Source organism: Sinocyclocheilus anshuiensis, unplaced genomic scaffold, assembly GCF_001515605.1.
Source record: "Sinocyclocheilus anshuiensis isolate Anshui unplaced genomic scaffold, SAMN03320099.WGS_v1.1 scaffold369, whole genome shotgun sequence".
Classification (NCBI taxonomy): Eukaryota; Metazoa; Chordata; class Actinopteri; order Cypriniformes; family Cyprinidae; genus Sinocyclocheilus; species Sinocyclocheilus anshuiensis.
In genome coordinates this window covers 2,123,266-2,145,737 of record NW_015540935.1, presented here as the reverse complement: position 1 = coordinate 2,145,737, position 22,472 = coordinate 2,123,266, and the positions used below count along the sequence as shown (strand labels likewise).

At 36.5% G+C, this 22,472-nt stretch overlaps 1 protein-coding gene across 1 annotated transcript in view; it reads right to left on the bottom strand.

Moving 5' to 3' along the window:
- LOC107689562 (receptor-type tyrosine-protein phosphatase U-like) overlaps positions 1 to 22,472 on the bottom strand; it is a 286,005-nt gene that overhangs the window by 85,655 nt on the left and 177,878 nt on the right. Inside the window, exons 7-9 of the mRNA XM_016487583.1 lie at positions 17,017 to 17,310; positions 11,524 to 11,847; positions 1,887 to 2,171 (exon numbers count right to left, since the gene is read on the bottom strand). Of these exons, the coding sequence (XP_016343069.1) occupies positions 1,887 to 2,171; positions 11,524 to 11,847; positions 17,017 to 17,310 (903 nt within the window). The remainder of the gene's footprint in view (positions 1 to 1,886; positions 2,172 to 11,523; positions 11,848 to 17,016; positions 17,311 to 22,472) is intronic.

Here is a 22,472-nt window from a genome sequence, read left to right as displayed (position 1 = left end):
GCAATTGCGAGAAAAAAAGTCAGAATTGCAAGATATAAACTCGCAATTGCGAGAAAAAAAGTCAGAATTGCAATATATAAACTCGCAATTACGAGAAAAAAAGTCAGAATTGTGAGTAAAAATGTCAGAATTGCGAGAAAAAAAGTCTATATTGACAACATGACTAAGCAATTTGACTGTCTTATCCGTACACAATGACACAAGGACTTGTCATTCTGATGGCACTGACATGTTCATTGAAACAGATATTTATTTTTGAAAGATGAACTAAGGATTTTGAGCAAGAGACTGGCTTTTGCAGGTAATCCATGGTGTTTTGCTATTTGTACGAGTTGTTTTGAGAAATGCACTTACTGTTTTGCAAATGTCAAGGATGATTCGAGAAATGTACCAAAGCGACTGAGAAAAACTGTAATAGGGTTAAAATTTTAACTAATAGATATCACCTACTTTCACAGTTGATTAATCACAGTGCATTGACACAACTCTTTTGTTTACATTAATTGTTATGTTTAAATATATAAATGCACCATTTTCTAATTAAATATGCCATAATTTGCATAATTTACCATAATTTGCATACAACAAAGCAGGTTCAAAATCTTTGTTTCTTTTTGTTGACATATTAGAGTTTTTTGGATCTCTTTTTATAACTCCATAAATCAGAAAATGATGGAAGCCTGTTTCCACCACTGAATAAAATAAATAAATAAAACAAGGTAATTGTGACTTATTTCTCATATTTAAACTCACAATAGCAAATAAATAAATAAATAAAAATAAAGAATTTAAGTCAGAATTGAGAGATATGGACTTGCAATTGTGAGAAAAAAGTCAGAATTTCTAAGTTTGTTTTGCGCAATTGAGTTTATATCCCATAATTCTGACTTTACAACTCCCAATTGCGAGTTTATAGCGCGTCTGAGAAAAAAAAAGTAAGAATTGTGAGATAAAAATTTGCAATTACCTTGTTTTATTTTTTATTCATTGGTGGAAACGGGCTTTCATAGAAAATAATGACACCAACAAAAGAAGAAAAAAAAAACTCCATGTTTTAAGAATTAAATGTCATATAAGTCTGGCAAATGATACATGAACAAACCCCTCTTTAAAAATCTTCAGAGTAATAAAGGTTTTTCTAAAACTGGAAAGTTGGTGCATGTAAGTGCTTCTAGTGTGAGTTTAACACTAAACTCACACTAGAAGTGAGTTTTGCTTCTAGTGTCTTGCCTTAATGATAATGTTTTTGTCTTTTTGGAGCTTGAGAGATAATGCTCAATAAATGAGCAGCTCCGCCATGCTTGGAGTGGCGTGTGTAAATAATGGCAGAATTTTGGGGTGAACTATTCCTTTCATGAGGCTCTTTAAAGAGGATTGTCCAAATAATGTTCATTGTTTGGTCAGAAGTACCAAAGGGGCTGAGACTAATCAGTTTCCCTTTAATTTTCAGTTTATTGAGCTACAAAATTCAAAGCCAGAGACTTTTCCCACAAGCCTTTAAGTTCATTGGAGGAAAAACGATTTCCCAAAAGGACCTGCCATTTTCCCTTCAGTTTACACAGTTCTCCCCTCAGTTTGTCGACTTCAGCCTGGGTAAACCTCTGTATCAATATTTCTGCTGTTCAGAGAGACGATCTCGCCAAAAGAGCAGCTGCGATTATGTCTGAATGAAGTCCAAATAAAGTATGCATAAATCCTGAACCAATTAAAAGGCCCCACAGGCATCTTACATTTATTCCAGCGATAAAACCAAAGCCCATCTAGCTACTAGTGGAAAACTTATGATTAAGTTATTTAGATTCAGAGAGACAAAAGCCAGCAAAGCTGTAGGTTTTCTGATGCATCTCATATCCCAGAATGCCTTGTGGCAATGTGTATTCCCTCACCTGAGATATTGGTGGTGATTTCGGTCAGGGCGGTCTGGCCAAAGCCCTTGGCGGTGCGAGCGCGAACAGACACCAGGTATGTGGTGCCAGGATGAAGCCCGGAGAACATGTGATACGTCTCGTTCTTTAGTTTGGAGACGGTGCGCCGTGGGCCAGGAACGTTGATGCTGGGATCTGACGATTCGATGCTCTGGTAGCTGATCTGAAAACAGGAAACAGAGAGTGAGCCCAGAGGAAATGATGTAACAGCAAACGGTGGAGGATCAGTGTTGGAGTTTAGCTTCACTTTACCCACAACAAAACCTGATGTCTTCACTTACATTACCATATTTGAAGGTACGCTTTATGCTGCAAATATTATTCCATGCAAGGGATTGTAAATTTAACAAAAAATGGTAGCAATCATGGAGTCTTATTACATTCAGAAATTACAGTATATTTCTTGACTCATTTAACACTTGCTGAGATTTTACGCTTCCATTTTCATCCATGCAAGAGGAGTCACATTCTTTTTATACATATATAAATCTGTACCACTGAATATATGTAACATAAAATGTAACTCAGCAGGCAGGTATGTTTTCATCAAGAGTTTTGAGAAATGATTTTGGTAAATGCATGATTCAAACGATTCAGAAAATAACCAATTTCTAACTTTGTCTCCATTATATGATAAAAATGCATCCACCATCCACCAAATTAACAAAACTCAGTGTATACACTGCATCACGATACATCGTGATTATATCAAATTTATTTTGTGCATTTTTATTAAATTATATAAGCAGGCTACTTTTTAAAATAATTACAAATTAATAAAAAATCCTAACAATTGTTAAGAACTTAACCAACTAATTATAGCTTCAAAACATACAAGCCAATATAAAGTAATAAAGGGGGAAAATACAATTAAAAAAAGATAAACAAAAAGTACTTTCAGTATCTGAGAGTGCTTTAAGTATCCGAAAGTTTACAGACAATCATAGTTATGGGTTTTTCTTTATTGCTGTTTGATTATTACTGATGAGATCATAGCCAGTGGCAGCTTTAACAGGCTGCATTCACACTAATGCACAGATCTATTTCGACATATCAGATGTTTTGTCCTGTTCTGAAAACATCACTCACTGTCTTTACATCAATTCGGAGATGCAAGTGCATTTAACCACAGCCGCGATCAAGCTTCAGGAGAACAAACACAAAGCAAACGTCAAAGTCTGTCAGTACGTGAGTTTCATGCATCTAATACGTACTGCATTCCAAACGGCGTCAATGAAAGCACATCTAAAGAAAAACACTGCAATAGCACTGGGTGGAAGCACACACTGTCAAGCAATGCGCACGTGTCTCACAGCGCAGATCCTGTGCACTGAAGCCCGCAGCAATTGTCTCTAGCACACACACATTTCAGAATTTTATTTTTTTTTTTCCACACTAAGCTTGGCTTTTCCAAAATGTACCCAGATCTTGGATTTAAAAATAGTGGGTGCATTTTTTAATACTCGCATGACAAGCACGTTTGCGAATGACGTCAGTAGGCTATAATCGATTATGGTCTATTACTGCATCGATGCAGAATCGTCCACATCCACATCAATGCATCGATGAAACAATTAATTTCAACACCCCTAATGAAAGGTGCAGATGGCAAGTCCGCATCGTCAACTTCATTAGAAACTTGATGAACACTGAAAATATATTTTTTTATGTATAAGAAAATTATGTATAAGAAAATTTACTTTTTTTTAGAGCAGTTAAATATTTCTGTCTCAGAAGTAAAAGTCAAAGTGGAACATGAAGAGTTTCAGACGTGGATGGCATCCCTACAGACACCTATAAACACATTAAGGTGTAATGAAACCCCCGATTTTAGCACCGGTTGTTCACACTTCAGATTTAAAATTAATGTCTCCACTGCATGCTGTTTTACGAATGTGTTGAAACTGCTTTGCCGCCGCCCTCACTCTGGAAAACTCTTCAGGGAATTTGAGGAAGCCACCTACAAAGTGTGACTCACAATTAACTCTGATGAAAAATATTGAAAAATAACTTGCAAAGGCAAGAAGGTTTCAACAACGCTTAGCCGCTCTACTTGCTTCAGATCAAACATGTTTGATCTGAAATACTGTGGTTATATTACACATCGCAAAAAAAGAGATATCAGAAGCAGAGGTTGTTTCAATTTGATGCAGAAAAAAAGTGTTCAACAGAACTGAAGACATCTACCTTGAAATGTTAATTGAAGTTTAATGTGAATAACAGTTGCTCAGATTCAGTTCAAACATGGAATTTCATTTAAGATGACCTTATAGTAACATTCTATGGATATATATAATTTTTTTTCCCATTAATTCACCTTTGCCCTGCTTTACAGAGCTCCCAGAACTCAAAGACATTAATGCATGGTTCCTGTAAAGCTACTGATATTGAGACATAGCAACATAGCAATCTATCGTTCTTTCTGTTACCAGTAAGTAAACCTAAAATGTCAAGATTTTTAAACTTTTTTGAAAACTTCCAAACAAGGCTTTATCAAGACAACATTAAAAGTGTGTCTCTGCTTTTAATTAAAAATGACATGTTTTAAATTTCTTAGAATTTTGATCATGTTTACTTACATTCAAACGGAACTGCTATTTTGTATAATGTTCATCATATCAGTTCAAATTCAATTCTAGAACTGAATTTGAATTTAAAGCAGTTCTCAGTTCAGTTGGTGCACAACCCTGCTTTCTCTGTCTTTGGCTCTCATCTGAGCCACTGCTCCATTAGAAATGATGAACATACTACTGATGAAAGAGCTGATTTAAGTAGAAATGATTTATTCTGACTTTTGAAGACATGAAAACATAAATCTTACATATGATGAATACAGTTCTGTCAGGACCACTATCGTCAAAATGATTGACACTTAGCATACAATTTGGATTGGCGGAATGGTTCTGTTCTGGGCAAAAAACTCCCTGCCCACCCATGCAGCCATGAAAGGAGGAGCTGGGGATGGAGGAGGGTAATTTGCTCCTGAGCAAGCGATAAAGCTGCTGAATAATACTGAATAGACCTTATATAGGAATGCCGTGATAGGCGTCATATTCCTAGGTAGATGTGGATCAGATGAGAGTCAGCCTATGCAAGCTTGACTCACGTGACCTGCCAGAACTAACGCTAGATGCTTCATTAGCTTCCTATTCAAGATTAAAAATCAGTAGCTTCCTATTCAAGATTCCCCCAAAAAACTATAAATGATAATAACGGATAATGACTAATTTCCCATTTCTATGAAATCACTGTTGCTGGAAGCCAAGAGCCATCAGGGAAAATAGGGTCACAACAAGACTGCATGAGAATATTAAAGGGGGGGGTGTATGCTATTCCATGCATTCTGACTTATTTACACTGTTAAAGAGTTGGACGTATTACATATTTCTGTGCCAAGGACACTCCTCCAGGCTTCGTATAAGTTTCTAAAAAGTTTTTTTTCGAGCATGGCCCTGTAAACAAATTCAATAACATTTAAGTCAATTAAGTTTTTGTTCCTGATTTATGTCGATGTCACAGTTTGCAGACGATCGTTACGCAAAAGCTTTGCATACTCGTGACTCTTTAGCTCCGCCCACGGCACGCCTCCAGGAGTTCGGCTGTTTTCGGAGAGAAGCGTAAAGCTGTATCTTTCTTTTATAAATCTGATAAAACTAAAGGCTCTTCTGAGATATGAATGATGCAATACTACTCTATAGTTACTCAAGATTAACACGAGATTGACAGAAACTGTGTGTGTTATGTCCGCATTAATGATGAAACGAAAAAAGATGTAATTGTGTTAAACACAAACAATTGAGAGAGTACAGAGTACAAGCTATGATATCTATGATATGACATCAGAAGACACAGAATGTAGCAAGTCTTATAAACTTGGTCCTTTTGTATTCGTTGTATTCTGATGCATCAGTCCTCGTTGATTGTAATCGTATGGAAAAGAGGGTGACCAGTGCATCGTTACAATTCTTACCTTTTGTGTCCCACAGAAGAATGAAAGTGATAAAGTTTGGAACATCAGTAATTAAATGACGGCAGAATTCGTCAGTCAGCCAACTGTTCAAATAACACTCATTGTTTGTTCAGTACTACTGCTCTAATACAACATTAATGACCAACAATATCTAAACATTACCTCAGCTGAGCAGAGAAACCTCATTATTCCTTTCAAGATCCATCAACAGAAATTACACACTCCATTGAAACTACTTTTTATGAAAATGCTGGTACGGCAAATCCACTATTGAGAAATCATTACCAAATCCATCAACATAACTAACAGCAGAGTGAACTAAAGCTACACACGTCACTCCCAAATGAGCGCTGAGCGTGAGCAGACGCTTACATGTGTACATGCTGGCAGCTGAGGTAATTGAAGAGGGCTGAGGCAGTGAAATATTACCAGACTAAAGCACTTACACACAATCGCCCCATGCGACAGCCTCTGCAAGGCAAATAAGCAATTATGTTTGTCCCTCGACTAATTGAAGCCTGGAGAATGAACTACAACATGATTAGCATAAGAACACCTAGACTCTGTGAAGGGTGGAGAGAGTTACAGTACACACACTAATGACTGCTGACTGAGAGTGAGGATGAGGGATAAAAAACAAACCCTGAAAGTTTAGTCAATCCATGAACCACTCTCTACCCGGCCACTTTCAAATTCTGTGTGAATGTGATTCTGCACAACAGCTGAACTAAAATATGCCTCACCCCACAGAATCAAATGCGGCATGAATTGTGGCATCATCAAATACAACAGGATCACAATTCATTTTTCACAACATTGCGCCAATATTTGATCCTTTTATTAACATTGCAATTCAATAACTAACGAAGCAAATAATTTAAATAAGCAGAGAATTAAAATAAGCAATAAACACACAGACACAGACACACACACACACACACACACACACACACATTGGAAAAAAACAAAAAGGCCTTGTCTGCTAATACCCATGTGAAAAAGAAGTGCTCTTAATTGTACTGAATGAGCACTTGTAGTGTACTTCAAATCTGAAAAGTATGTAAAAAAAAAAAAAACTGTGGTTGCAGATAAAATAAAATGAATGAAATAAAAGACCATATAAGTGTACTTAAAAAAAAAAAAACAGATCTCTAGAACAATTAAGTTACTGAAATGAAATATGCAAACACTGGCCATGAAGAAGTCTATGCTATTTCATCCAGTATAGAAGTTAAACTTTCAAAGTCGAGCTAAAAACATTCATAAGAGCACTAGACAATGTATAACCATCTACATAGCAGTGCTTATTCATGAAATATAACAGTAATAAGTATTGTTGCATGAATAATAAACAAATGATGAAATGACCCAACCTATAATAAAATATTAAAACATTTGAATGCAATAAATATTGTATAATTTAACTATGTCCATCTCCCCAAAACAGAGAAAACAACTTTCAAAAACATCTACATGTCTGTCCCTTTTAAGGTTTTTAGTGAATGAGTTTTATTTGTAGGTGTTATAATAGCACAAATCTAATGCCACCTCAGACCTCACTCATTTTCAAACCCTGGTTACAGCCATGGTACTAACCCTGAACCCAACCATGACTCTACCCGTTTTAAAGGGGTCATAAACTGAGAACTGCCTGTTTAGCCCCGCCCACCGATTCTACAGCACTGTCTGTTTAGCTTTGCCCAACGATTCACGCATGTAATGTAAATAATGAGAGGCAAAAGCAGGTCTACACAGAAACCAAACGATAAAGATGCTCCGCAGACAACAAGACGCTGTGCAGTGCTAAGCTGTGGAAAAACACATCGGATCACATCAGATCCCAACATTAGGAAAGACTGGATGAACTTTATTTTTACTGAAGATCCAGATCGCATCAGTGAGAACTTGGTCCTTTGTTGACGTCATACCTGTCACACTCACACACACATTGACTTTGTTTTCAGTTTGCACCGTCTTCCCTAAGTATCTGTTGTCATGATTGCTAATTTGTGCCATTCTGTTCAGCTGTGCACACCTCATTGACTTCACCTCATAGTTATCGGGTATTGTTTACACTTTGGTTGGATGCTCTGCTAACACTTTATTTTAAGGACTAGTTCTCACTATTAACTAGTTGCTTATTAGCATGCATGTTACGAGCATATTGGCTATTTATTAGTAGTTGCAAAGCACATATTAATGTCTTATTGTGCATGACCATATTTTAGATCCCTAAATCCTACCCAATACCTAAACTTAACAACTACCTTACTAACTATTAATAAGCAGCAAATTAGGGGTTTGTTCAGGAAAAAATGTTAACAGTGAATATGTGTTCCCTATTCTAAAGTGTCACCGATGCTTTTCTCTCCGCTTGGATCATACTGTGGATTTATTAAAGCCTGTTTGGAATTATCTCCATCTTCATAGTCCTGCTTGTTTGATACAAACTTAGTATCGTGGCAATACCGTGGATTTATTTATATTTGTTTCCAAACAAGGCACAGTTCGACTCAGGATTTTCAGAAAGATTGAATCTAAAAGATGATGCTGTGCGACTATATTGGATCTGAGAGTAATGTCGCACCACACAAGTGAGTAACTGTTTTTATTACGTGATCACTATTGCTTTGTTTGATATGAACTGAGTATTCATGCGTTTTTGACCTAAATCACAGCAGCGTCCATCTATGAAGGCTGTAGGCTGTCAAACAAACACAACTGTTAGCCAATCACAGCAATGATCGTTTACGTCAGTCTACAGTCCGCCACACCGGTTCACACAGAGCGTTCAGATGAAGGGGTCAAAACAGGACAGAAAATAACCGGTTACTTCTGAATTATGATGTTTATTTATGTACATGTAGTCCATCTAGTTACTTTATATTGCTTAGTACTTTCTTGGGGAAGTGGACTGTAAGTGCATGTACTGTACAATAAAGGTGTAACCTGAGGAAAAAAAAAAAGCTACATAACAAATTAAATAGACTTATCAACTTTTAAAAGAGAGAAGAAAACATTTCCCATATCTTTTGTTGTTTATGTCAAAGGCTGAACATCCAATCAAACTATATGGTGTAATGCATATTTTGGGTTGAATTGAATTGTTGATTATGTTGTACTAGTGTTTTGTGTGTTCAATTATTGGCTACTGAGAGCATGAAACCATTGCAATTCATGAGACAAAACCAAACACTCACATTCTGAACATGGGAAATGATGTTTGTGCATTTACAAAACTGTCAGTTTTCTTATTCAGCATATGTTATTTTATACATGCTGCATATTGCTGGGTTTATGCAGTTCACACCAATATTAACACTTTTTTAAGGGATATTTCATTTTATACAGTAAAAAAAAATTGGTAATGAGGCCAAAACAATCTCTTCTAAACAACTTTTTTTTCTGACAGCGCTGGAGTTGGCAGAAGACTGCTGATGCTGCACGGCATGTGCTGAGATAAAGCAAACACTGACTAGTACAGTAGTAAAATGCATCTCCCATTTCTGTACAGACACTTGAAAAGGTTGAAAAGCAGAGAGTTTTTATATCCCTGCTTCTCATTTCTTTCCTCTCCCTTTCTCTTTCTGCAAGCATGCTGACTACCAGTAATTTAACATTGCTTGCAGAATTAATTCATTCATTAACTTCAGTTCCTGAGGTTGTTTCCAATTAACCAAACACATCAAACGCAAACAAGCTCTGTCGCTGTACAAAACACATGAATAAACCAACAGAAAAGATGGTTTTAATTTCAGAAAATGATAAATGGGGAGCATTCATTCTGAGCCGTGTTCATTTTCAGATGGCGAGGTTTTCGCTTGACCTCTGAGGGTTTCATCGTAACGCATTTGCATGAGAATGCAAGCACGCGCCGCCTGACACACGGCGTAAATAAAAAATGCAAAAATAAGCAAAAAAAAATCTTTATTCCATTTTGCTGGTGGCCTTAGCTTATTAATTTTTCATATACTTCCATTTAAAAGTATGATCTTCCATTTAATTATGCTGAAGCGTGGTGTTCTGTGAGTCAATATTTGTGTTGTTGCTATAATTGGGCTTTGAGCACTGCGGGCAAACTGGGCTTTGCTGTGGTCGCCACATCTTAATCGCTCAGATAAATACAGGCCTTTGCAAAGATGGATGGCTTATGGCTACTGACCCGTGCAAAACAAACAAAAAAAAAAAAACACCTCTGGGGACATAAGAGTTTTCAAAATCAGAAAGTTTATGAACAACATGAGGATGAGAAGTGTAATAATGTGACTCTTCATCAGAAGTGAAAATACTTGATGATTATGCCACTTACTGAGCTGTTTGGGGGTTTGTTCTGAAAAAAAAGCTTCTTAAACACTAATGGATAAAATGCGTTATGAGCAGTGTTGCGGGTAATGCATTACAAGTATTGCAAGTTACGTAATCAGATTACTTTTTTTCAAGTAACTAGTAAAGTAACGCATTACTTTTTAATTTACAAGAGAATATCTGAGTTACTTTTTCAAATAAGAAACGCAAGTTACTTTTTTTCCCCAATTTATTGATTGACAGCTCTCCTGTCCCCATGTTGAGAGAAATCAGAAGATGTTACTGTAGTTCTAAAATAAATATGAATATGCATTAATGAAATGTGTTGAAATTTCTTCTTCTGCATTCTACTGTACGGACGTAAATTTACTTTCCCTTCAGCCTGAGGCTTATTCATTTCACTTTTGGTGTGAAAAGGCTTTTATATTTGCCAAAAATATAACTTTTTTATTTTAAAAACAAACAAGCAAGCCCTGTCCAGATTTAAAAAGTAACGCAAAAGTAACGTAACGCATTACTTTCCATAAAAAGTAACTGAGTACCGTAATTAGTTACTTTTTATGGAGTAACGCAATATTGTAATGCATTACTTTTAAAAGTAACTTTCCCCAACACTGGTTATGAGTTTGCAAAAACAGTCCTTGAAGTGAAAATGCTGGTGCTTTCAATCAAGACAATACGGTCTCATTATGTCTGTGAATGTATCTGCACAAGGTCTGTTCATTTAGTGCTTGATTTAACAATGAGAATGTTCCCCCGCATGCTAAAAGGTGGTTTTCATAGTTGAAATGTCTGAATTCTTGATTATGCAACTTAAATTACACAAATTCTTACTAAATCAAGGAGTGATGTGTGATAATGATATTTAGCTGAAGTGTGGATATGATGATGGAGTGTTGATGCTTTTATGGTTCATATTTCAGCACATCAAAAAACAAAAAAATCTGGTTACACTTTACTTGATGTATAATGCATTATAAAGGTATTCATAATATAAATGATAATGCATAATATATTTTAATAAATAATTGTAACCAAAGTTAACATGCAAATGTTTTGATACATCTGAAATTGGTTCTTAGCCATGGTATATATATATATATATATATATATATATATATATATTATCATGTATAATAACTGTGGATATAATTATTCATGCAATCATACATGTTATAAGGTGCATTACAAGACACAGTCAATGCATTAATGCACAATTACAAATACTTTTATAATGCATTATATATAAAAGCTTCATGTAAAGTGTTACAAAAAGGTACAGTAATTCCCATTACATTACTGCATAAATTAATAAATACTCACTGTCTTCCTCGGTCTGAAAGGTGACCTCTCTGCTCTCTTTCTTGCCCTCAGGATTGGCTAGTGCCAGCCGCACGTGAATGGCATGGAACGGAGGCAGGTCCCGGAGCGTGAAGCGGGAGGTGTTCCGCTCCACCGACAGACACTCCCTCACCGTGGCGTTATTCCCGCCGGCTCCGCCCCCCGCGGCCGTGGAGTAGCGGTAGCAGAGCGACAGCGAGTACGTATGGCAGCGCGTCAGGTTGTAGCCGACCGGCTCCCACTGCAGCAGCAGCTGACGAGACTGAATCTCCGACGCCGTCAGTCCTCTGAGCGGACGCATGGGCTCTGAGGAGAGAGAAGAGGCACAGAGTTATGCACATTTCCCACTTTCACTTGAGTTTGCTGTTATCATGTTGCTAAGCTAATGGCACAATACTCTGATAAGCCTAAAACAAACATAATAAAATAGTAATAATGCTTGTTTTCAGTACCCTGCAGTATTGAATGATTTAAATATGTTAAATATTATCAGCATTTTTCTTGGCTTGTCGGACATCTTGGATTATTACAAGACGTCAGACAATTATATAAAGTTTTATTGATCGATTGATTATATATATATATATAACTTATTCTGAAGCCATACAATATCCTTATGTGGAAAATGTTTAATTTATTGTCTTTTTGGAGCTTGATTACCATTATGAACATAACTATGAACTGTTGCATCACTATGAACTCTTCAGCATTTACATTTATTCATGTAGACAAAAGCGACTTCAATTCAACAAGCAATTCATCAGGAGCAGTTCACCCCAAGAAAAAAAAAATAGCTGAACATTTACTCACCCTCAGGGCATCTAAGTTTTTTTTTTTTTTTTTTTTTATCAAAACACCAAATGATTGGACAAGTCCTGGATCCAATTTCCAAACAGAAGTCTGACTTTTTTTTTTTTTACCAGAAAGTCATAAACCAAACATAAAAATGAAACATGCACAGATGAATTGTGCACAATAAGACCTATATTATGCATTTATATGAACTTGTATGAATTTCCATTTCATGGCGACTTTAAAGGTTCTTCATGAAATCTATGTACATAAACTTTTTTTAAATTTTTTTATACATGATGATATACATCAGGGGTGCCCAACCCTGTTCCTGGAGATCAACCTTCCTGCAGAGTTCAGTTCCAACCCTGATCAAACACACCTGTCTGTAATTATCAAGTGCTCCTTCAGATCCTAATTAGCTTGTTAAGCTGTGTTTGATCAGGGTTGGAGCTGAACTCTGCAGGAAGGTAGATCTCCAGGAACAGGGTTGGGCACCCCTGATATACATGATACATGATGATAGAATTTGGTCAAAACAAGGTATCTTAAGCTTCTTTTCCACCATCATGCATCGAATGGTTATAAGGATGGTAAGGTAAAGTTACATTTATATTTACAGTTTATTTACAGATTTGAAACCATCTCGGCACGGAATGGAACAATTAAACAACGAGAAGAGTTTGGCCCGATGATGGAAAAGCAGCTTAAGATACCTTGACCAAAGTCCACGTCTGTTATCTTAGTTAGGCTCACAAAAGTCTACAACAAATTTCCAGATTTTAGTACACAAGCATTTACCTCGAAGCTAGCAGATATCGACTATAAGACACATATCTCTCTAAATTAGATTTCACGGGTTCTTTATACAATCATAATATAATGTTTTTCCCTGGGAAACAGAGCAATCCATGACCTGACAGATGGATGGAGCCGGAGAGAGAACGGCTGACTCTCACTAACAAGTATGAACTCTAAAGCAGTGAGAGACAGAGCTGTTAAAGTACATTTCATAGGTAATTCAAAGAGTTATTATTACATATAAATTAGCATTTCATGAAGCTCTGCTTCCTCTCTCTCAGTGCAGATGCGATTAGAGCTGCTATGAGTTAATTACACATGTCATGTGTGAAGGCAGGGGTCCTCGTCTGTCATTCCTGTCACTTTAATTCCCTCTCTCTCACTCTGACGAGTGTTTCTTCCCAGAGACAGACAGACAGACAGACAGGAGACGAGCCCAGTGAGTCCTGCGTGTCTGTAAAAATAAAAGCACTTGGCAATACAACATGAGGAGCTCTACAACAAAAGCACACTGATGAATAAACACTGCCATTATACTTTAAAACTGAAAACATAAATATGAAAAAGAGGTCCTGCCAAAACATCTCCAGTTCATTTTTCACATTTTAAGATTTTAAGACTAAGAAACAATTTGGTAAAACTTTATGGATAATGCATAAATGTATTCATAATTATGTTATAACGCATTATATATTTTCCTAAATAATTGTAACCAAGGTTTAAATGCATTGTAATATTTGCAGATTCCTTGTTACATTTGATACAATTACAAATTGTTTGTTTGTCGTGTTTTAATGCATTTGGCTTTCTGAAGGTGTAACGATGAATAGATATTATGATGTTTTATAAGTGTGGTTATAATTATTCATGAGATCATACAATGCATTAAAACTACTTTTGGTCACACTTTATTTTGGGACCAATTCTTACTATTAACTGACTATTAACTACAACTTATGCCTCGATAAGCTCCTAATTTGCTGCTTATTAATAGTTAATAAGGTAGTTGTTAAATTTAAGTATGGGTTAGATTAAGGGATCTAAAAATGTGGTCATGGAGAATAAGGTATTAATAAGTGCTTTATAAGTATTAATAAACAGCCAATAACAATATGCACGCTAATAAGCAACTAGTTAATAATGATAATTGGTATATATATATATATATATATTTATTTATTTTTTTTACCAATTATCATTATTAACTAGCATATATATACAGTATATATAGGTTACAAAAAGGTAATTATCACAATATTGAATGAGTGAGTGAGTGAGTGAGTGAGTGAATGAGTGAGTGAATGAATACAAATAATAATCCCAGTAATGTGTATTGAAAATATGCAAATTACAAAAAAAATAAAATAATTTAAACAAACAGTAAACAAACTATTAAACTAGTTCATTTTGTGTAACAAACAAAAGTTAAATGCATTATGGTAATGAACATGAAATGTTTTTGTATTATAGCTATGATAATTTAGATGCAGTTGTTATGAAAATAATGTTGAATGCAAAAACTCTATAAAAATAGACTTCCTTGTCCTCAGTGAAAACATAATGCCTTATGTTTATTTATTTAGATTTTTTGGGGGTGAAACGTGTCTTCATGTTTACACTCCTCACTGCCTGAGACAGTCAGTGTCCAGTCAAGCCTGCAGACCCGCACCTCTGCCCTCCCTCCGAGTCCTCCAGACAAATCAAGCTGATTACGCTAATTAATGAGACACATCTACTGAAACTCCCACAGGCCTGATGAGGAATGGCCTAACTGCTGGATATGACAGACACACACACACACACACCTTTTGCCGCTTGCTCTCCCGAACGCAGGCTCTTCGCCACTTGCTTTCTCGAGCAAGGCCTTGTCGCCGTGTGGAGAACACTCTAACTTGTGCTCACAAGCTGAACCATCAGGCGATCGACCATCTGAGAACTCAAACACTTCAGTTGAAGCTTCGTAACTCGGCAGAACGCAAAGTCTTGCTAAAGCAGACTCTCTCAGAAGAACCAGAGGCTCCTCTGTAACCCGGCAACCAACGAACCAAGAAAACTTCATGCAACTCCGTTAACTCATTTCCTTCTTCTGAACTATGTGTGTGTGTGTGTTTTAGCTTAGTTTTAATGTAATCTATAATAACTAATAAATTCTTGTTTTCATTTATAAAGAAGTATTGTCTGGTGTCGTGACATTTTAAAGTGAAACCTTGCCAAGATCCTTGCTACCTAGCTCGTAGCTTACTTATCAAAGAACGTATTATCCTGTGGCCAAGGAAAATACACAGTCAGATTAAGATACACGGATATTAACGACTCGCTGGACGACCGTTGATAAGGTGTAAACTATTGAAATTTGAAATCAGTTCTAATCAGGTGGACGTCAAATTTTTAGATTCGAGTCCTTTCAAAACCTGAGCTAGAAATAAAATTAATGATTAATTCCCTTATAGAATTAATGAGTTAAATTCCTTACAGTACTACACCTTGTAATACCTATGTCATACCTTTGTCATTATACAAATTTATGTCCTCATTTGTCACAAAAAAGCAGAGACACGTCCACTGAGAACTCAAGTTTGACCTCTGATATAAATCTAATCTGTTTCACTCAGGACTGAGAGAGAGATACAGCAACAGAAAAAAAAAACACAGAGCAAAGGAAAAAGGCCAAAGACAGGAAAAACAAGAATGAGTGATGAAGACAGTGAAAAAAAGAGGCAGACAGAATAGAACAAGTGTGTGTATGTTGGCCCGCAGTGTCTATTGTGTAATATCAATGAGGTACAAGTTGATTTTTAATATATAGAATGATGTCTTAATATTTTTTGAAATGTTAATTTAGCATATTTCTGATTTAATCAGCATTTAGTACTACTTTCAATAACGTCTGTAAATATAATATATTCTAAAAGGTATGCACAATGCCTAATAATCCATTATATATTTAAAACAATTACATAAATATTGATAATATAATATAATATAATATAATATAATATATATATAATATATATGTGTGTACAGTGTGTATGTATGTATTAGTTTGTAATAATAAGGTCATCTGTATGTTAGTAATATACAGTACCTACATGAAAATAACTCCTTGAGTAGAGAGAAAGATGTATTATATTATAATATAAATATTCAAAGAAATACTTGTGAAATGATGCAGAGTAATACAGACATCCAGAGCAGTAATGCTTCTCTACTGTACACCTGCACCAAATCAGCCTCGACATCAGATTCCAAAAATAAAGATGTCTGCCACAGTAGCAACATGTGTGCGGTGTAAAGTTTGTTCAGGGACCATGTTCTTCTGATCAATAGAGTCTCAGAGCACCTTCGACATTGATACATTACGAAGTCCAAAAGGAAGGTTACAACACAAGTGCATTTATACTACAGTTGTGTCCAGTTTACTTCAGCCAGACAAACAACACACGCTCCTCAGAGGACCAGAGAATAAAGCCAAAATGTGATTATACAAGACGACTTGACTCTGTTTGGCTCATCCTTGATTCAATTTGAACTAAATTAAATTGTGGTTTTCAAAATTGTTAGTCCATTTTTGTTATCTTTGAGCTCATCTATCTGCTAGAGTCCATGTAACAGCATTACTATGACATCCCATAATCTCATGCATGTGCTTCCATGGTTACTGGGGAAAAAACTCTAAAACCTTAGTAAATTAATTTACTGTGGTGCCCTTGAACATCTGTCTGAACAGTTGACGGTCACATTTACCACAGGCGAAATCCACTGATTTTCATAAGAATCCACACGACTTCACACTTGAGTGGTCTCAAGTGCATTTTAACACTAAAAATGTTTAATGACACATTTAATAACTGACTAACGAGGAAGAAAAGAGAGTCCGCTCACCGGCACACTTGGTTCTGCTGACCAGCGGGGGTCCAGGCGGGCCGGTCCCACCCTCTCCGGGCCGCGTGAGGAGAACACTGATGCGATATTCGGTATCCGGCTCCAGGTGCCAGACTTTATACGTCAGTGAGTTGACTCCGTGCGTTTCAGACCAGGGCGAATGGCTGGCCCGGTACACGATCTCTCTGCGGATCACCGGCCCGTCGCCCACTATAGAGTTAGTGTTGAGCTGGATGATCAGGTAAGTGGGGCCAGAGCGCAGCAGCTGGGGCGGAGCTATCGGTGTGGGCGGGACTACAACAGAGTACAGCAAGAGAAAGAAAGAAGCAAAAATAACTCACGATGAAACGTGCAACTTAAAACTTTTAGATCAGACCAAAATGATCAGGGATCTTATTCAAAATAGATGTCAGGTAATCGTTTCGGATGTTGAGATTCTTCAGAACGAACTGCAGAGCAGCTGGTGCTACACAGACAGACCACTCAAGGTTTGACAGACTTTACCACATTTAACTCTTTTGTCAACAAATCTTCTGTGTTTAGGATTAATAGTATCTATTGCATACTGTGACTGGATGAGTCAAGTTTCTGAACATCAAATAAGCATTAAATAGTCCTTTTGGACTATGCTTACGGTATATTTTCATTGCACATTGAACCCATTTGTTATTGAATATCAAAGAAAATTTTCGAAATGTTAATCTGACCCCTTCAAAATCATACAAAATGATGCGGATGCTTTACAGGTGGAATCCTATTGAAATGCCTGGATTTTGACCACAAACTTTCGGTAACGGTTAACGTGACTGTACAGTCAACATACATTTAATTTAACACATTTTTGTTGTTGTTAATGTTTTAGGAAATACTTGTCCCAATAGCTAAAAAGCAACTTTTAAAAACATATTTAAATTGTATTGTAGGCAATATAATGCTGTTTCGGCAAAAAATAAATAAAATAAAATGTATGAAAAACTGACATTTATGAAAAACATTTGTGTCCACAATTACATTTTTACCTTTTGACTATAGATAGATAGATAGAGAGATAGACAGACAGACAGACAGACAGACAGATAGACAGACAGATAGATAGATAGATAGATAGATAGATAGATATCTATATGAATTGATAGAATTGAACTATCTATATGAATCACTGTGAATTTATAGATAGATAGATAGATAGATAGATAGATAGATGATAGACAGACACAGACCGACAGACAGACAGAGAGATAGATAGATAGATAGAGAGATAGATAGATAGATAGAGAGATAGATAGATAGATAGAGAGATAGATAGATAGATAGAGAGATAGATAGATAGATAGAGAGATAGATAGATAGATAGAGAGATAGATAGATAGATAGAGAGATAGATAGATAGATAGAGAGATAGATAGATAGATAGAGAGATAGATAGATAGATAGAGAGATAGATAGATAGATAGAGAGATAGATAGATAGATAGAGAGATAGATAGATAGATAGAGAGATAGATAGATAGATAGAGAGATAGATAGATAGATAGAGAGATAGATAGATAGATAGAGAGATAGATAGATAGATAGAGAGATAGATAGATAGATAGAGAGATAGATAGATAGATAGAGAGATAGATAGATAGATAGAGAGATAGATAGATAGATAGAGAGATAGATAGATAGATAGAGAGATAGATAGATAGATAGATAGATAGATAGATAGATAGATGGATAATGGACTAACTATTAATAAGCAGTAAATTAGGAGTTTATTGAGGGAAAACTCTTAGTTAATAGTTAGTTAATAGCGAGAATTCGACATTAAAAAAAGGGTGACAACACATTAAAAAAATTGGTGTAAAACCAGAGTATTTCCATTCATCTTTTGATTAATATGGCATTAATATTGTATGAAATTATCTCAGATTGAAGGAAATTACGCTTATGTCTCACTACATTTAATCTGTAGCGGTAATATGTTAATAAACTAAACAGAGAGATTTCTTTTTTCTTTTTACAAATAACTGACAGTGTCATATTCAAACGAATAAAATTTGTATCCTTATCGCTCAGTGTTTCTAATCTCTCAAATGAAATGAATCAACATCTCTGTATGAGATGTTATCAGTATAACAGTATGACTGCGAAACCTTGACCTTCAATATTGCAGTTAATCACACTGCTGCATAAAAAAATCAAATACGAATCAAGCTAACGAAAGCACAGAAGCAGAGAAACATGCCTGAACACAGAATAAAGCTGCTTTCACAATAGAAGTTGCTGCCTCTCACGCTTGCCTGCTGACAATAGTCTTACAATTGGAAAGCCACTTGTCCAATTTAACTGGCTTATTATGAGCTGCTCCTAACAGACCCTTTTTCTTCCAGAAGAGGTGGACGAGATGTTCCAGGACTTGATGAACCTGTTGTGTATTGCACAATATAAGGTATAACTGCAGGAACATCTTAGCTTGGCAAATCCAGAAAATTATGCCAAATTCTGTGTTGAATCTAAAGCTGATCCTATAAACACTGACATTCAAAAGTGACTGTTTTACTGCATTTGTAATCAAATAATGAGTCTTATGAACCAGTTCTTTGCAATGAATAACTAAAAAAATTACTCATAAATCGGTATAAATGTTATCAGTCTGAATAATTCTAACGACTCACTCACTCACTCATGTATGAGCTAAACTAATCATAATCTGAAGTGGATTTATGTGTTCATATGGTAAGTGAGGTTTCAAGTCTATTTTGAGAGACAGGAAATTGCCTGAATTAAGAAGTACATGCAAAGCATCATGGGTTGCTCCTGTTGCTCTTTTATTCATGTCTGCGTGATCCCTTGTCACACTGTGACGCAAATACAGCACACTTCAGCAGCTAATAAAGGAAGTTAAAAAATAAACTCTAGCCACTGTGAAGTACGTAATTCACTCGCTCAAACAGAACACAACAGCACTGATTACTCCTTTGTTTTGTTGACTTTCGGTGGCATTACCTCAGCTCCGGGAGAACCGTGACTCGCTCACTCTTTCAATCACGCCACCATCGCGAGAGCCACTTGTAGCGAGCAAAATCATTACCAGGGCCATGACGAGGCAGCGTGTGGTCATTTGCATAACTGATTGCACCAGTAATTTGGTTATTTTTGGGTGAGATATGTCTCTGATTGGTGGATATGAGTGTAATCAGTCCGCTGGCTCTCTCTCTCGAGTGCTCTAGTCAGAGAGGTTGCAACTCTTTCAGGCTTTTGCTGAAGAGATGTGATGTTACAGCGATTCAGCGAGATGCGCTCAGATGCTGGTGTTTTGATTGGGAGTTCAGAGGATCAGAAGAGTGCAGAACGTTCTGTGCTGTGAGAGAATAACCTGGCAATAGCAAAGAATAATGGCTGAAGTATGATATAATTTGAAGCGTAATGTCTGGAATTTATGGTTCCTTATTCTAGCTGAGACCCATCAGCTTAGACACAAAAGGGCCATCTGACACTGATTAAATATTTTAAAGGGGGGTACAATGCTGTTTCATGCATTCAGAGTTCTTTACACTGTTAAAGAGTTGGATTCTCATACTATTACTAAATACTATGACAGAGTATTTCTGTGCTAAAAATCTTACTTCCGGGTTCGTACAAGTTTCGGAGAGTTTTTTTCGATCGTGGCTCTTCATGACTTAGACAAGGGTGGAACTCCTTATATGGGCATTTCGGTAACACTTTAGAATAGGGAACACTTATTCACTATTAACTACGACTTTTCCCTCAATAAATTCCTAATTTGCTGCTTATTAATAGTTAGTAAGGTAGTTGTTAAGTTTAGGTATTGACTAGTTAAGAGACCCTAAAATAAAGTGTTACCGGCATTTCTCCCTGAAGAGCGCGCCCGTGCACGCATCGACCAGAGCAAGAGCGAGAGCGAGATCGCGCCCATCAACGAGCGTCATCCGGCGGCAGCGCTGCACGGGACTCGCTCGGGAAGAATGTCTTCAAAGAAGTGTGTGTTTTGGTTTTAAGGGAAAGATAACTTTGTTCAGCTTCCTAAAGAACCCAGCATTATGTAAACAGTGGATACAGTTTGTTATTCCGGGGCAGCAACGGAGTTTCACAAGAGTGTTTGTTGATGAACGTTTTATAAACAATGCCCAGTTCAACGCTGGATTTGCACATCGATTGATACTGAAAGATGGAGCGGCCCCAGCTATAAAAGATCCCGGTCATGATCTGGAACTGCAGACGGTAAGTGAAACAGCATCAAATGTCTGTTTTGTTGGCATTCGGTGCTCAAGTCCTCGTCACTCTTTAGCTCCGCCCACGGCACGCCTCCGGGAGCTCGGCTTTTTCCGGAGAGAATCGTAAAGCTGTATATTTCTTTTATAAATATGATAAAACGAAAGACTTTTTGGAGATATGAAGGATGCAGTACTACTCTATAGGTACTCAAGATTAAAGAGATTGGGTGAAACTGTGTGTGTTATGCCCCCTTTAATTTAAATCCGCATGTCTTAAAGGGACAGTCCACCCAAAACATTCTCTCATCATTTACTCTCCCTCATGTCGTCCCAGATGTATATTACTTTCTTTCTTCAGATGAACACAAACAAAGATTTTTAGGAAAATAATACATCTCTATGCAAAAGGACTATGCAAAATGAACACGACGATAATCCATGCAACTCCAGCTGATGAATCTTTTTAAACCATAAATCATCGCTTTCAGCCAACAGCATATGTGGGTTGATCAAGAGTGTTGTTTTAAATATCTCAAGAAATATTTGTCACACACATCTATCATTCTATCACTTCAGAAGACATTGATTAGGCAGTGTAATAAATAATAGCATGATATATAAATATTTCACAATTTAAAGGGGTCATATGATGCGATTTAAATTTTTCCTTTCTCTTTGGAGTGTTACAAGCTCTTGGTGCATAAAGAAGATCTGTAAAGTTGCAAAGACTAAAGTCTCAAATCCAAAGATTCCAAAAGAGGACATGACTAGAAATCAGTGGTTAAGTTGTATTTACAACACTGTTTCAGAACAGTTCAACCCGAATATTCAGATGTGTGCAATGCATTTTGCGGAGGATGAGGACTGTTTCCTGTGAAAGTAGCCTACAATGCCGGTGTTTGTTTCTATAAAGTGGGGCAGTTCCAACTTTGCAAGGACAGTCTGGTACTTCTGACTCACAGCCTGTAAGTACATTTTTTTATATTTAAAGAGTTTGCCACTGACAATTCAAAAGCGAGTTTTGAGCAGTGTAGAGTAGCGCTTGTTGTTTGTTGTTTCTCCAGACATGGTTTTATGTTTACGCAGCGCGATACGCAATGTGTAATAACACAGTATAAGTCATTATAATCAGTAATTATGTCCCCACTGGATGCAACAAATGCCTCGTTTATAATGGGTTTTAATGTTTTTGTCTCGTCGCTCCGGCCGGACAGGGCATCAAAGTATGGTAAGGGGT